The sequence below is a fragment of the Epinephelus fuscoguttatus genome, linkage group LG12 (genome assembly GCF_011397635.1).
Source record: "Epinephelus fuscoguttatus linkage group LG12, E.fuscoguttatus.final_Chr_v1".
Taxonomy (NCBI): Eukaryota; Metazoa; Chordata; class Actinopteri; order Perciformes; family Serranidae; genus Epinephelus; species Epinephelus fuscoguttatus.
In genome coordinates, this window is record NC_064763.1 from 12,387,864 (window position 1) to 12,403,070 (window position 15,207).

A 15,207-nucleotide genomic window follows, 5' to 3' on the forward strand; every position below is an offset into this window, starting at 1 on the left:
GCCCTTCTGCAGCAGAATCTGCTGTCTCTTCCCTGTCAGAGTCAAACTAGTCTCCTTCAGCATCAGCCTGGACTGGCTCTGACTCCACAGGTACATCCACAACACTCTCTGTCCTCAGCACAAAGTATAAAGCACAAAATTATGTCATAGTGCCTACATATGTGACATTTGATTTATATCCTGCAACTCTACTGTTTAACTATTTTACTGCTCTCATCAACTGTACTAAACTGTAGACAGACATAGGCAGAGGTTGCTCTGTAGTTGCTGGATGTGGAAATAAGCAGCTGTTTGCTAACATGTTCACAGTGTTGGGGAGTAACTACTCACATGTAACGAGTTATGCCTGATTCAAGCCCGACACAGTGATGTACGGTGTCGGCATGGATTGTGAACGACAATGAGTGTCATACACAATAATCCATCGTTTCATCACATGTAGTTTGTCATAGTAGATGACAACCGACACCACATCTGGGATGCCTCACGATGTTCCAACAGAAAGTCTAGCATGTTTGATTTTCTTTTGTGTCTTTCATGACTGCTCCGATTACTTTGACCAATAGGAACACAGAGCAATCTGCTGCCATAAACAACTGTACGGCAATAACAACCCAGCCTTTTAGATATTTCCTGTAGGAACGTTACCACACAGAGTAAAAAAGAAACAGCAGGCACTTGATCAACCCGCTGAGTACTGCCATTAGCATCAAGCTAGCAAAGAATGTTATTTCTTTATAATGGAGACGGGACATAAAGTAAGAAAATTAAAAAATAGTGGCTTTTACTCACCACAACTGCAGAGGCTACCAGCTTCATTTGAAACAGACTACATTAGAAACGGGCCGTTATTCATTATTCCCTCTGTATTTTTATATTTTTACTTTTTATCCGCTCCCGTTTGCCTTGATAAAGTAAATGCCTCGTGCCATCATTTCAAACTCAACACTTCCTGTATCTGTTTGAAATTAAAAGCCCGTTAAAACTTCAGTTGAGAGAATCCCTTCATTTTCTAAATATAGGCTTTTATTGTGAAACATTTGCAGGAACTTGTGGAGGATTCAGTGACTTGCATGTTTGCGTACGGTTCTGCAAATGTAGCTCCGCCCATCTGGTAGCACTTTTTCCATTACAACAACAACATTTCGGCTAGCACATGAACAGACACAGTGACTGAAATAATAGTAAAAGTAATAAAAATAGGACAAGAATAACATGATGACATCACACACGCTGTGAAAGACAACCGGGGATGATTGGTGTGGACCATCGTGTAGTCTGTCATGTCTGTCAGCCAAGTCACAGCATGATTTTATGACTCCACAATCACCTAATCTGACAAAGTGACTGTTGGAAGTGACAGAAATGTCTTGTAGTGTGTACCAGGCATTACATGTAATTAAATTACAAATACACACATTTGCGAGTCACTTGCAGTCCATTTAGAACGGACCCGCGACCTACTAGTTTGGAACCACTGACTTATAGATCAGTGCTGCATTTACAGCTTGTTTCTGCTGCCACCAGGTGCCCAAAAAATATGTTAATTCAGTTAAAGGTACAATCAGAGTACAAAATGGTACTGTTGGCAAAAATGGCACAAAATGTTCTCGCTAGTACCTGTACATTAAAGTGCACCAATAACAAACTTTCAAACAGTACAATTCTGCTTTTTATGTGAGTGCAGCTAGCTTGGTGTACGTGGCACCACGAGCCAGGACAGAAGTGAGCTGCTGATGAATTCATACTGAAGTCGCCACCATTGTTAGCAAAGACCAAAGGCTGAGGACACCATCAGATCCATCATAGTCATTGTTTTGGTACAGGACAGTAAAAACCTGCTGTTGTTGTTTTTACATCGCCTGGAAACTGAAGATTTTTCTGTGATGTCTCTCTGATCCAGGCGATGAGTCGCTCAGGTCTGGCAGGACCGTCTATGGAGAACCACATGGACATGTCCCACTTGCAGATGCCCAAACACATGTCAATACCATCACAGGAGGAGCCCAGTGATCTGGAGGAACTGGAGCAGTTCGCCAAAGCTTTCAAACAAAGGCGCATCAAGCTAGGATTCACTCAGGTAATCCAGAGGAAGAACCCTGCTGCATTTCTTAAGAGGCCCTAAAAACTGTTGTTTGTTGAGTTATGAATATTAAATGTTGTGGAGAAGATTTAAAGTTTTTTGTCTCCTGTATTTCTCAGGTTGCTTCCTTTAGGTTGTATTTATGGTTTGTGCTGGAACCCTGCAAGATCTGGTACTTGAGCGTTATTACAGCTTGAGTCTCATTCGTTTTGGCCATCCTGTCTATCAGAATAATAACCCGGGTGGTTTAAAAACTTTATTTTCAAAGGTTATTGGGAAAAATATAACCCAAACTGGCCAGTGTTAACATCGGTCACAGTTTACAGACTCCCTGCATCAACTTTGATTGACTATGCTCACCCAGGGATGGCAGTGTCGGCAGCTAGAATCAGGACAGTTTATTTGGCCCGATTCTTGGGCATCATTCATTTCAAGTCCCAGCTGAGTTCGGCAACTGAATGCTGTCTGGCTTCTTTCTTCCAGGTGCCAAGTTTGGGCCGTTGCTTGGCTAGTTAACCTTTGATAATGGCCCAGCGATGGCAGTGTCGGCAACAGGAATTGGGCCAGTTTATTTGGCCTGATTATTGGGCGTCATTCATCCTGAGTCTTACCCGAATTTAGCAACCGGATGCAGCTTGACTTATTTCTTCCAGCGTGCTGAGTGCAGGCCAATGCTGGGCCAGGTCATTTTGGCTACCTGGGTGCTTTAGTTGTGTGCAGACAACTGAGTATTCCTTCTAAATAAAAGAAATGAAATTCCTTCAAAATAAAAACCTAAATATAATGTTGGTTATTACTGTTGGCGTCTTGTTTTCAGTCTGTGTGATCATCTTGATCATCTTGATCGTCTTGTTTGTTGCCCTATTGGACTTGTAGCAATGTCACTGTGTTCCCTGATCTCAGTGATTACTTTAGTGAGTGCCACTAGTGAGTTGAAAGAGACTTTACAGCGGTAAAAGTTTCTAAAGAGATCGTTTGTTTGCTTGGACTCAGGCTTGTGATGCCTGTTATCGTCTCACAAAGCTGGCTCATAGTTAGATAGTGAAAAAAGGTCAGAAGAAAAGAAGACAAGTAAAACTATACTGGTCAGAGCAGGAAGAGACTAAACTTCTGGAGGAATACAATCATGGAAAACACAAACTACAAAGTAAATTTGATCCCGAATTACCAGAGAACAGAAAACAACTGTAGGAAGAAGCAACGAAAATTAATTCAGTGTAAAATCAAAAGCATATCCATTAGGTCCTCCTGGTTACAGAGCACTCTTCTGGGGTAATTTTTTCATTAATCACCAATAACTCGATCATGTTGCAGTTAAGATAGAGTCAGAGGTACCTTAAGTTTTTTTTCTTACCTTGTTGTGGTTGCTGAGGTCTTTTGTGCAATGGTCTAGGGGTTTTAAGGATGTTTTATGCAACCAATCTTATTTTGAAGAAACCTTAACTAGGACTTTAAGGAAAATCTTAACTTAAGGCATTTTGTGCAACTGGCCCCAGGATCCCAAGACTAAAATGGCTCTGATAGCTGATGATATCTGATCAAATACGAGCATGAGCTTTTATTCATGATCTCGGAAACAGCAGTTTGACTTAAAACCTTAACTCAAGGTTCACCTCAGGCAAACTCCATCCACTTTTTTGTCAAACTGATCAGATATATTTTGTGCTTACATGTATTTTCTAACTTTTGCGTGAGAGGGTGATTTAGTTCATGTGTGTTTGTGTGTTGTCACAGGGAGATGTGGGCCTCGCGATGGGAAAACTGTACGGGAATGATTTCAGCCAGACCACAATCTCTCGCTTCGAAGCTCTCAACCTCAGCTTCAAAAATATGTGCAAGCTCAAACCTCTGCTGGAGAAATGGCTGAGTGACGCAGGTATGACACAGTGACCACCAATTTTTATTTTTTTAAATCAGTACTGCTGATTATTCTGGCTTGATATAAAAAAAAAAAGGCGCCAGAAAAAAATGCAAATATTCAATGAAATCATCTCTTTGAGAGGAATTTTTAAGAAAAGGGTTTTTTTTTTTACTTTGGAGAGTTTAGCAGAAATCAAATTTGCATAGACTTCTGAGCCTCTTTATAACTAATGCTGCTACACAAAATCTGCCAAAAAATAAGGGTTTTAACTGTAACTTAACTGATTTTATTATTGTGGATCTCTGTTATATTTTTGTTTTACATCAGAGAGCTCACCTTCTGACTCGATGACCAACCCCACCTCTCTGCCACCACTGATGGAGGGCTACGGACGCAAACGGAAAAAGAGGACAAGCATTGAGACGAACATCAAGATGACTCTGGAGAAACGTTTCCATGATGTGAGTTTAAGGCTAAATCAATAATTAACTTTTATGTAGTGAGTGCTTTCTAGATTATAGCATTTATTGTGTTGTGTGTTGCTTTTCAGAACCCCAAGCCCAACTCCGAGGAGATAACTCTGATCTCGGAGCAGCTATCCATGGAGAAGGAGGTGGTTCGAGTTTGGTTCTGTAATCGGCGTCAGAAGGAGAAGAGGATCTACTGCCCAGTGGCCAGTTTATCAGTCAAATCCCACAACTACAGCTCCAGAATGGTTAGTTAACATCCATCTCTTTCACTTACAAACACGAAACGCTATACTGTTCTCATATGACACTTAATGTTCGTGTGTGTCGATGATCTCTTGAAACAACCTGCTCAAATATCTCACATCAGTGGGTCTGATATTTCAGTGTCATTTTTGAGATACGGTCATTCTCTTCCTTTATGAGACTGAGATGAAAAGATTGATGTAGCTCTCATGTTCGTCTGTTATATGCAGAGCTGGAATCAGGATGTGTTTAGCTTAGCTTAGCATAAAGACTGAAATCAGGTGGAAACAGCTAGCATGGCTCCATCCAAAGCTTAAAAACACATCTATCAACACATGATACTAACATTATATTAACACATTATATTGTGATTAATTTGTGCACAAACTGAAGTGTTAAGTTGTGGTTTAAGGAGGAGTGCCTAGTTATGTACTGTTTCTTGACAAACAACGGTGTATCAATCCGCCCAGCACTTCTGTTCAGCATCTCTGGCTAAAGCCGAGGTTGCCAGATAGGATCATAGCGAAGCAGAACCAGACCTGCACACTGTATTCAAAGCTCCCAGTGGTTTTAATTGTGCAGCGTTTCGATCTAACAGAGATCTTCATCAGGCATTTTGAAATCACCATCACAAAGCACAACAAGAATATTAAGACACAGACGTTAGCTCAAGTAACTAACAAGTAACTAACGTTAGCTCAGGTGAGTAGCCAACAACCCGGTTTTATACATCCAAATAACGTCTTCAAAAAAGAACTGCTAGGCAACCAGACATGGATTCTCATTATAAACATTGTGTACACACAAAACAAGGTCTGAAAGAGGTGCATGCCACTTCCCACGCAAAAGTTGTGATCTATAAAAACAGACTTGATGGGAGAAACTTTGACCCATGCTTAGGAGACAGGAAATTGGCGACATAGATGGGGTGGAAACCTGACCATAGACATTAGCCCCTTTACCACCGCAGGAACTTTTCTCATTTACCCGGGATTTTGAAAAACCTTGGCGTGTTTCCACCAAAATTACCCAGGGAAAAAACTTTCCCTCAACCCCAAACTTTCCTTGAAAAAAGTACCTAGTAGGGGGGTAGGACTTTTCAGATTACCCATAATTCTTGAGGGGCGGGGCTGTGTGCTGAAGAACGCTGATTGGTGGAAAACACATTTGATGCTTTCCGCACTTCCTGGCAGGGGCAGCCGCTGCAAACCTTATTTCATTTCTACAAACTCCACTTTGTTTGTGTTTTGATTAAGGATCGGTACCGAAACCTGGTACTAAATTAGCCCCGGGGCTAAATTATTAAAGACTGTAGTATTGATAAGCGCTAACGGTATCGGTTCTTTTGTGCCGGCGCTGGACTCCTCCACATACACACACACACACGCCTACATGACATGGTAACCGGTGAACAGCCGAGCAGCACTTGGAAACAAAGTGAAGATAACTTGAAAATGACTCGAGTTGATGGCAGCTACACTCATTACTGTAAGTGACCTTAACCCTTAGCGAGTAAGAAGCCAATACTTTATCAATACATGTGTTCAGCAGCATGAACATGTAAACATGTACACAGGATATTTAACTCCTGCAAATAAAGGTTCTTGGAAATGTTAGTGGAAAAGGGGCTTTTGTCCAATTCTGGATTTTGTCCATACGTATATACAGACCCCAGGCCTCTAAATGAGACAGGCGTTGATTTGTCAAAATGTGTAGCCACACCTGGCTAGTAAAAGATACTGGGGGTTAAATTCATAACTTGGATTATTTTTGATAACAAAGAGGACTCTTATGGAAGAGTGAAATATGAATAACCTACCGGGCAATCGAAAACTAGAACTATTGTGACTTTATGACAGCCTTAGAGGGAGGAAGTCACCCCTTTTTTTTCTCCGTCTGTCTTGTTTACCATGCTGGTAAATCTGAATGAGTTATTCTCTGGTGCTCATGGTTTCAGTAAAATGAACTTAACGATTGAATTGAGCTGACGATGTGTAGCATCTCCATACTAACAAAAGTTAAAACATTTCTATCTGTATGTGCGATCGAAGCAGCTGACTAACGTTAGCTCAAGTGGGGAGCCAACAACCTGGTCTTAAACAACCTAAGAACTTCCATAGAAGAGAACTGCCTGGCGACCAGACCAGGCCTCTAATAGAGACAGGCCTTTATTTGTCAAAACGTGTAACGACACTAGGCTAGTAAAATAGACTGGGCGTTTAACTGGGACCAGGCTTTGAACTGAAGTAATTTTAAAATAACTGATATTGGCCATCCTGCATCATGAGCGGGCTACATTTACTTTTTGTACTTTAAGTGTATTTTAAAACAAATGATTTTGTACGTTTACTCGATTAGACTTCCGAATGCAGAACATCAACACTGTGGTGTTGTTACTTTTACACAAGTACTGAGTACGTCTTCCATTAGTGGTTAAAAATATAAATTGTTGGTTATAAAGCAAACATATATTTTACAGTCTTAAAGTGAAGTTTTTTCTTTGTCTTATTTATTTTCGTTCTGTTTCAGGCTTCATCATCCAGATCCTACAGCCCTCTGGCTTCAGGCGGAGGCAAGTACTGTTTCCTACATTCACCTGTTGATAAAGTTTGTTCTTGATGTCTTATTCTACTATCCAGGACTAATTTTCACTTGAACCAAAAACAGTTGGTGCTGTTTATGATCCATGTATGTTGGTTTCTGCATGCTCATTAATGTTTTTGACCTTTTCCTTCCAGTTTCATCAAATTCGTCTCCGAACAGTGTGAGCCGTGAAGCTTCTCCCAACAGCCTGTCCGCAGCCTCCGTCTCTTTAACGTCTCAGGTCAACCCAGCCTCCTACAGCACGCCAGGGTAAGAACATCTAAACACCCTGCACACTGATTTTTCTCACATGGAGCCTTTCAGATGTGTTTGCATTGGAAAGAGCCAGGCTAGCTGTTCCCATGTGTTTCCAGTGTCTAAGCTACACTAAGGTAGCTGCTGAGGTAACTTCATATTTATTGTACAAACAGGTAAAATGAAGCTGCAACCAGGAGACACTTAGCTTAGTTTAAAGAGTGGAAACTGAGGGAAATGTTTGTCAGTGTTTTCCTATCATATGTGATGTTTCTGGTTTAATACTCCAGCTGCATTAATGTGTATGGTGCTTTTTTTTTTTGCTGTAGATGTTTAATGCTGAGCTCATTTTAACCCCTTTACATCCTGTTGGTTGTTTTGATCTACAGCGCTGCATCATAATCTATAAGATCATCATATGTTTGTAGTGTGGCTGTCCTGAGAGAACCACGCATCTGTAAAAAGTCAGAGAAGCAGCCTGTTTTCAGCTTTGTGACAATGCATTTTCCAGCTGATCTTAAAGGGTTTTTAAAGAGTTTATTTAGAAGGAAGAGAATTTTCTCAACACATGAAGAAACAGGGTTCCTACAGCTTAGTTGGATTTGAGACTTTATTAGACCAATTTTACAATAACCAAAACTGAAGATAACAAAACATGAACTGACATGAATTACTCAGGGTTAGGGACAGGTTAAAAAGTGAGATGATCTACTTCAGATGTTGAATCTTTTTTTTTACATTTATGAGAGTGGAACACATGGAAAACAACAAGGCCGCCCCCTGAACGTAAGAGATTCAGAGACCTCTCAGTAGACTGAGATTCCTCAAAGTTGAGCAGGCTTTTTTTTTTTTGCCAGTCAGTTTGCTGTGTGCTTCTAGGGACCTTTGGTCACCAGGGGTCTCATTTATAAAACAGTCCGTAGGATCCATACAAAAAATGTATGTACGGACAAAAGCCAAAAATGGTATACACCAAAAAGTATTTAAAACAATATAACAATTTCTACAATCAGGCTTCCACCTCACCATCTCTTGCGTGAAAAGTGGCGTATGCTTCTTTTGGGCCTCGTTTATAAATGAGACCCCAGATTTTGCTGCAGGGTGAGCACTCTTAACTTTCACACTACTCTTTGGTATAGACAGCTGCAGACACAATGCAGCAGCGCAGAGGAGGAGAAACTTTGCATCATAAGGCTCCACGATAACATTATCTTCTTTCTTCTGCTGAAAAGTGGTGAATTTACAGCTCACAGACACTTACGACACAGTCTCTGAGTTTTATTTGGTGTCCAGTGTTGGCAAAAAAATATTGTTGCACATTTCCAATCCGTCGTTCACTGCTGTCACACTGAGCGTCCCGCTAAGCCTGATAAAACTTTAAAACTTTACATTGGAAAAAAACCGAATATTTGTAACGAACAGTGGATACGACTGATATAATTCTGGGTCGGGTACAGCCCTAGAAAACAATCAGCATATTAGATAAGTATCGGTTTGGTTTGAAAAAGGTTTGTTATTTGTTTTAATCAATGTATATGTTTGGTTTTGGTTCAGCTGTCCTGATCCGCATGACATTAATGTTAGGCATTAAGCAAATTATTTTATTTATTTATTTTTAATAGATGTTAACAGTTATTTTGAGGTTTTACAACACAATTTCAGAAAAATAATAATAATAATGATAATTAATTCCATTTTATTGTTATCATTATTATAAATAATAATAATAATAAGAAGAAATAAATGAATGAATGAATGAATCAAATAAATTTTATTAAAACATTAAAATAAATTAAAATGTCAGAATTAGCCAAAAGGCTTCATCTGTAGTTCCTTGGCCAGGATGTTACACAAGGCTACCTAAAATACAACAAAGCACAAAAAGCAAACCAAAAAACGACAAAAAAAGAAAAAGAATCAGGGCATACAAAGTCTTTTATAAGACTGATTGAAGATATTTTAATACCAAATAAGGCAGGTATTTTTAGACCACTTAATTCAAGTAGTTTAAGACTTTTAAGGCTTCTCAAGCAGCTGCAGGAACCCTGAAGAAACACTTCATCCTTCAGTTTATCAGAAAAAAAAAATCACATTCAGTGTCACCAGAATTGGAGATATGTGGTTTTCACTGGACAGTAAGTGGATGAGAAAGTGTAATCTAAAGAGTAACTTTTATTTGTCTGAATAAATAATCCTGTAATCCTCCGTCTGGTCTTTCAGGTCCTGGTACCGATGGAATCCCACTGCGTATCATCACTGAGAAACGTGAACTGTATCATATGAAGATTGTTTTGTTATGAGAAGGATTTACACTGAAGACGTGACCGAGTAACACAATGACCCCTGTTAGGAACAGGGTTACAACTGCAGGCTAAACCGTAGACGGACTCATGAGACAAAACAGCAGAGGACTGCAAACACACACACCACACAACACAACACACACGCACACCACACAACTGTTAGGGCAGCCTCGAGCTGTTTGATTTGTCTTCATGTGACTCTTTTCTTTTCAGAAGGAACACACTCCTGACAGAGATCACAAACACTGGTGGGGAATTTCACGCTCAATATGCTTCAGATAATCTGTTTGAATGTTGAAGGATTCAGGTTCGTTAAGAGTTTGTTCCAAGCTGTTGCCTTTTTTTCTGCCGTCTTTACGCTGGGCTGCGATCGTCTCAGCTGTTGCTGTTGTTGTAAGTTTTTATGTTCATAGTTTCGTTAGTGTTAGTGAATTTGATTCAATCCTACATTGTGTACAGCAAGCCTGTCTAAATAAACATACCAAAAAACTAAAGGATTTCATACAGCTGTTCATGGAAGAAAAAAAAACTTTTGAATTAATGTTTTATTACAGCTTGGGTCGTATTATTGCAGTTTTGGCCATCACATCTATCAGCTATGATAACAACAATGATCCACAGTGGAAGACACACGATCAGCTTATGCAGATAATCACTCTGCAGTCACCAGAAGTGACCTCAAGTGTTGCTATGAATTCCTCAGTGCACCAGAGAACTATGTGAGTTTAGTAGGTGACAATGGAGCTACGTCTGTCTGAAAACTGTGATGGATGTTTACAAAGGACAGTGTGCTTAATGAGTTTGCTGTCTGCCTTTGTTTTCTCCTCCACACTAAGTTTAAACCCTGGGGGGGGGGGGGTTTTGCAACCTGTCTGATCCCCTGCTCATGTTTCTCCACCTCTTCTTAGTGATGCTGCATGATGTTCCCACACATCAGCCATAAACATGGTAAAAACTACAAAAATAAGAACCAAGATGTAATAAACCGGAGTTATAAGACACTTAAAAGGCCCCTGAAAACACAATTTTCTGACAAAGTTAAAACTGTTTTTGGTTGTTTTTTCACAAGAGAGATTTCTGTATTTCTGTTTTTGTTCTTGTGTTTTTTCCACCACTTTGAATTGGATGAGGCTCAGTCACAGTCCTGATGAAGCAGAGTAGTAGCAACAATGTGATAGCCCGCCTCTTAAAGGTCTAGTGTGTGGGGATGTAGTGGCACCTAGTGGTGAGGTTGCAAATTGCAATTAACCGAAACTTCTTCCGTGTGCCAAGCGTGTATGGTGAATGACAGGAAATGTGAAAACCTGAATGGCCCTATGTAGAGCCAGTGTTTGGTTTGTCAATGATTCTTAGTTTCAGATTATTATACACTAATACATAGGCATAGATTTAAGGGGGGGTGACAGGGGACATGTCCCTCTCAGCCAATCAGGCGCTGTGTTGTAGCTGATACTGTAAAATGCAGGCCACAGTCTGCAGAACAGTAATGGCGGCTCCTTAAGTAACAAACACCAACTCTAATGTAAGTGACCCCTGGAAGTTATTGCAGAAATAGAGTCAATAACAAAAATGAACCAAGAACAAGAGTACGCACTCGTAAGGTTTCTCAGTGGATAAGACGGTTTCAATGTTTTTCTGACTGGATTTGGCACAAGTTTGATTTATCTACTGGCTCCATTAGTGATGACGAAGATGTTCCCCTGTGTTTTGTTGATGACATTCCCACCCACTGAAAGTGTTTGGGGCAACATCAAGTCCAGACTGATTCAGAGAGCGAAATAGAACATTGAGCAGGATGGTCTCACCAGGCTACTGTTTCATATGTGTCCCCCCAAATGTTGAAACTTACACCCCTGCACTAATGAAAACAGTTATAAATATTATATTCCATTACTTCCAGTATATCCTCCTTAATCCTACACACTGGACCTTTAACACTTTAAATTTTCTGCCTTGTCTATAGCTCTCAGCCCCCAAAACTACCAGATCCTTCTTTATATATCTAATATATATTTTCACTTTTAAAAATTGCTCAGTAATCTCCTAACACAGCTGGGCACTGTAGGTTTAAGCAATGACTTCTCAAACAGGAGTAAACTCTGAATTTGTTGGGGACTATTTTCAGTGGCGGATTAATACACATTTGGTGCACTAGTGAGTATTTCCTCCAGAGAACGAACGATGTGAGTGCAGATTTACAAAAAAATTACTGAAGCCATGCTTGTGCTAATAAAGGAACATGTCATCCAGTGCGACACTGAGTACATTTACATGCACTAATTTTTTTTTACCCTTATTCTAAAAAAGAAAATACTAAGCTGTTTACAAATGAAAATGAATATTCCACTAACATTCCAGTTTACATGCAGCTGTGTATACTCTCGTGGGAAAGGTCGACGTTAAATAGTGGTAATATCTATATCCAAAAACCTGTAGGTATCCAAGTCCTTCGAGTGTTTCTTTCCTCTGGCCAGAAATGTAGGCTTCTCTTTTGGGCATCCATCTCGACCCCAGACTTGCAAAGTGTTGTGAGGTGTAAACTCAGACGCATGATTCAAATGTGCTGTATACATGTCATTTTGGAAAAGGCCTAATTGTGAATGTTGAAGCGTAATAAGTTGTTGACATGACCTGTATCAAATTCAGAATAGTAGTAAAACTAGTAGGATCTGTTCATTGTTTGTTTTGGTGTTTACGTGTTGATGATAACAAAAAATTAATCTGGTTGTGAGGAGATGAGAGAAGATGTTGACCTCTGCTGGTCTAACTCAGCTGCCGGGGCTTCTGTTTACTTACTTCCTGCCGTAGCTTTTTGCGCTGTTTAATACAAACTCTCAAAAAAAGGAAAAAACTGCCTTTCTGACAAATTGAGGTCTGACTACTCTTGTCTGTTTGGTTCTTCTGTGACCCTTTTTAAAAAATGTAATTGCTGTTTCGAGTGTCCATTGTATATCTTATTTTAGAGAAACGTTTTGCAGTGGTTTTAAAACTCTGAGCTACGTAAACGAACCACTATAATTACGTTGTATACTGTAACAGCAGGTACTTTATAAAGTGAAGTTTTAATTGATGTAACTGAGGCTGCCATGTTACGATCCTCTGAGTCTCAGGGAATCATTTGTCTTTACCTCTTAATTCCAGGGACGCTTTTTAACTTTTACTTGCTGTCATTAAACAGAGGATGGCCATGTGCATTGTGTGTGTGTGTGTGTTTGGCTTTCTTTCTTTTAAAGGTATACTGTGAGGGTTCGGTGACATCTAGTGGTGAGGTTGCAGATTGCAATCAACTAAAAGTGTGTAGGGGAGCTATGGTGGGTGACATAAAAACACAAATGGCCCTGTGCCAGTGTTTGATTTGTCTGTTGTGGGCTACTGTAGCAACAACATAGTGGACTCAGTGGAAGAGGACCTACTCTGTATGTTGATATAAGCAGCTCGTTCTAAGGTACTAAACACAACAATTCTTAGATCAGGGGATTATACACTACAGAAAACATCCCTCCATTTTCATTTGCTTATCTGGGCTATGTCGTGGGGGCAGCAGGCTGAGCAAAGCAAACCAGACATCCCTCTCCTCAGCAACGCTTTCCAGCTCCTCCTGGAGGACCCCGAGGTGTTCCCAGGCCAGGATGAGATATGTAATCCCTCCAGTGTGTTCTGGGTCCCACTGTCCCACTGGTAGGAGGCTCGGGGGCAGATCTGCCCCCGGGCCTCCTACCAGTGGGACATGCCCAAGACACCTTAAGCAGGAGGCACCCAGGAGGATCCTGATCTGATGCCCGAACCACCTCAATTGACCCCTTTTGACGCGAAGGAGCAGCGGCTCTGCTCCGAGCTCCCTCCAGATGTCTGAGCTCCTCCCCCTATCTCTAAGGCTGAGCCCAGACACCTTACAGAGGAAACTCATTTCGGCCAATTGTATCTGCAATCTTTTGATACATAGGTGAGGGTTGGGACGTAGATGGACCAGTAAATCAAAAGCTTTTTGTAAAGATTATTACATCAATCTTCCTGAGGTATCTTCCATTTTTTCCCAGTTACAGGTTTATTTATTTTTTATTTTTTTCCTTTATCTGAATGAAGCATCTAAGAAGCAAATTTGTGACATTGGGCTGCATGAACAAAGCCTATTTGACTTAAATCTCTGCTCTTACATGACACAACCAGTACTAAAGGCCGCTGCAAATGCCACCAAACTGTCAAATGAGATATTTGACCTGGAATGGTGGGTGTTGTGAGGATAGAGTAACTAAGGAGACAGAAATTAAGAAAATGCGCAGTATGTACACGTTTAATGATAAAAGAATAATAAAACAAACAATTTGAGCAGATTAGTCATAATAAAAAAGGCGTTGTCTCCATAAAGACATATTTCTCTCTGTTTTACAATAAGAGGAAGGCTTTGATCGTCAGTTTAGTGCCCTGAATTTTCACTGGTGGCTCCACTGGTTTCCATTCAGCTTAAATGGAGTGAGGTTGTCCACCGGTTGTCCGCTGAGGTCAGTTTCAGCATTGGGTCCCTCTTTTCTTCGTTGGGTCCCAGCTTGATAGTGTGAGTGTTTCAGATTTCTTTGAACCTGGAATAAGAAGTTGAATTAGTAAAAAGTTACAGTTGGTTGGAGAATGAATATTAAGACATTTATAATACCATCAAACACATTAACCTTGCCCAGTGTCCATATTTTATTCAGTATGTAAGGGAATAGTTTGACATTTTAAGAAAAATATTATTTGCTGACTTGCAGAGAGTTTGATGAGTTGAGAGGCTGTTAGCTTAGCTTAGCATAAATACAGGAAACAACTAGTCTGGCTCCGCTACAAAAAAATCAACAAACCAACATTCTTAAAGATCACTAATTAACATGCCATGTCCCGATTAGGTTGGCGATGATGGAGGCAGTGTAAAATGGGAGTTACGTAGTGTAACTATTTTTTGATGAACAACAGTCGATCAGTCTCATCAGCACTTTGCTCCCCACAAAACGACAAATTACAGCTTTCATATTTCTGTTTTTCTCCATGTACGGGATAAAAAACATGTCAAAAGTCCCCTTGAAATGGAAGTTAGCGTGCTTGTAGTTTCTGCACTGCGACAGTGTCACATCTCTAGTCTCCACTTCTTCATCTGTTGTTAAATGAGAATGAGCTGTACCCAACATGCCGTTCAGTTGTGTAACAGTTTCTAAGGGTCCCTTCTCAACAAACCACACGGTGTGTACAAATCTCGAGAGCTCGCACTTAACACAGCACTTCCTAAGGTACTCGGCAAAACACCCACCAGGTGTGAAGCTGACAGACAGAGACTCAGCCTATTTCAGTTTGATACTATCCTCTGATTTTACTGTTTTTCAGTTTGCTATCCTGTTAAAAACATAGGCAGTTAAAACCTCTTATATGTCCTGTAAAATT

General features: G+C 40.3%; 2 protein-coding genes across 2 annotated transcripts in view; one reads left to right on the top strand and one right to left on the bottom strand.

Moving 5' to 3' along the window:
* pou2f3 (POU class 2 homeobox 3) overlaps positions 1-12,981 on the top strand; it is a 35,339-nt gene extending 22,358 nt beyond the window's left edge. Inside the window, exons 6-13 of the mRNA XM_049592594.1 lie at positions 2-90; positions 1,904-2,080; positions 3,818-3,959; positions 4,272-4,405; positions 4,495-4,659; positions 7,187-7,229; positions 7,396-7,510; positions 9,716-12,981. Of these exons, the coding sequence (XP_049448551.1) occupies positions 2-90; positions 1,904-2,080; positions 3,818-3,959; positions 4,272-4,405; positions 4,495-4,659; positions 7,187-7,229; positions 7,396-7,510; positions 9,716-9,755 (905 nt within the window). The 3' untranslated portion in view covers positions 9,756-12,981. The remainder of the gene's footprint in view (position 1; positions 91-1,903; positions 2,081-3,817; positions 3,960-4,271; positions 4,406-4,494; positions 4,660-7,186; positions 7,230-7,395; positions 7,511-9,715) is intronic.
* Positions 12,982-14,075: 1,094 nt separating this feature from the next.
* slc37a2 (solute carrier family 37 member 2) overlaps positions 14,076-15,207 on the bottom strand; it is a 29,493-nt gene continuing 28,361 nt past the window's right edge. The window contains exon 18 of the mRNA XM_049591698.1: positions 14,076-14,375. Within this exon, the coding sequence (XP_049447655.1) occupies positions 14,360-14,375 (16 nt within the window). The 3' untranslated portion in view covers positions 14,076-14,359. The remainder of the gene's footprint in view (positions 14,376-15,207) is intronic.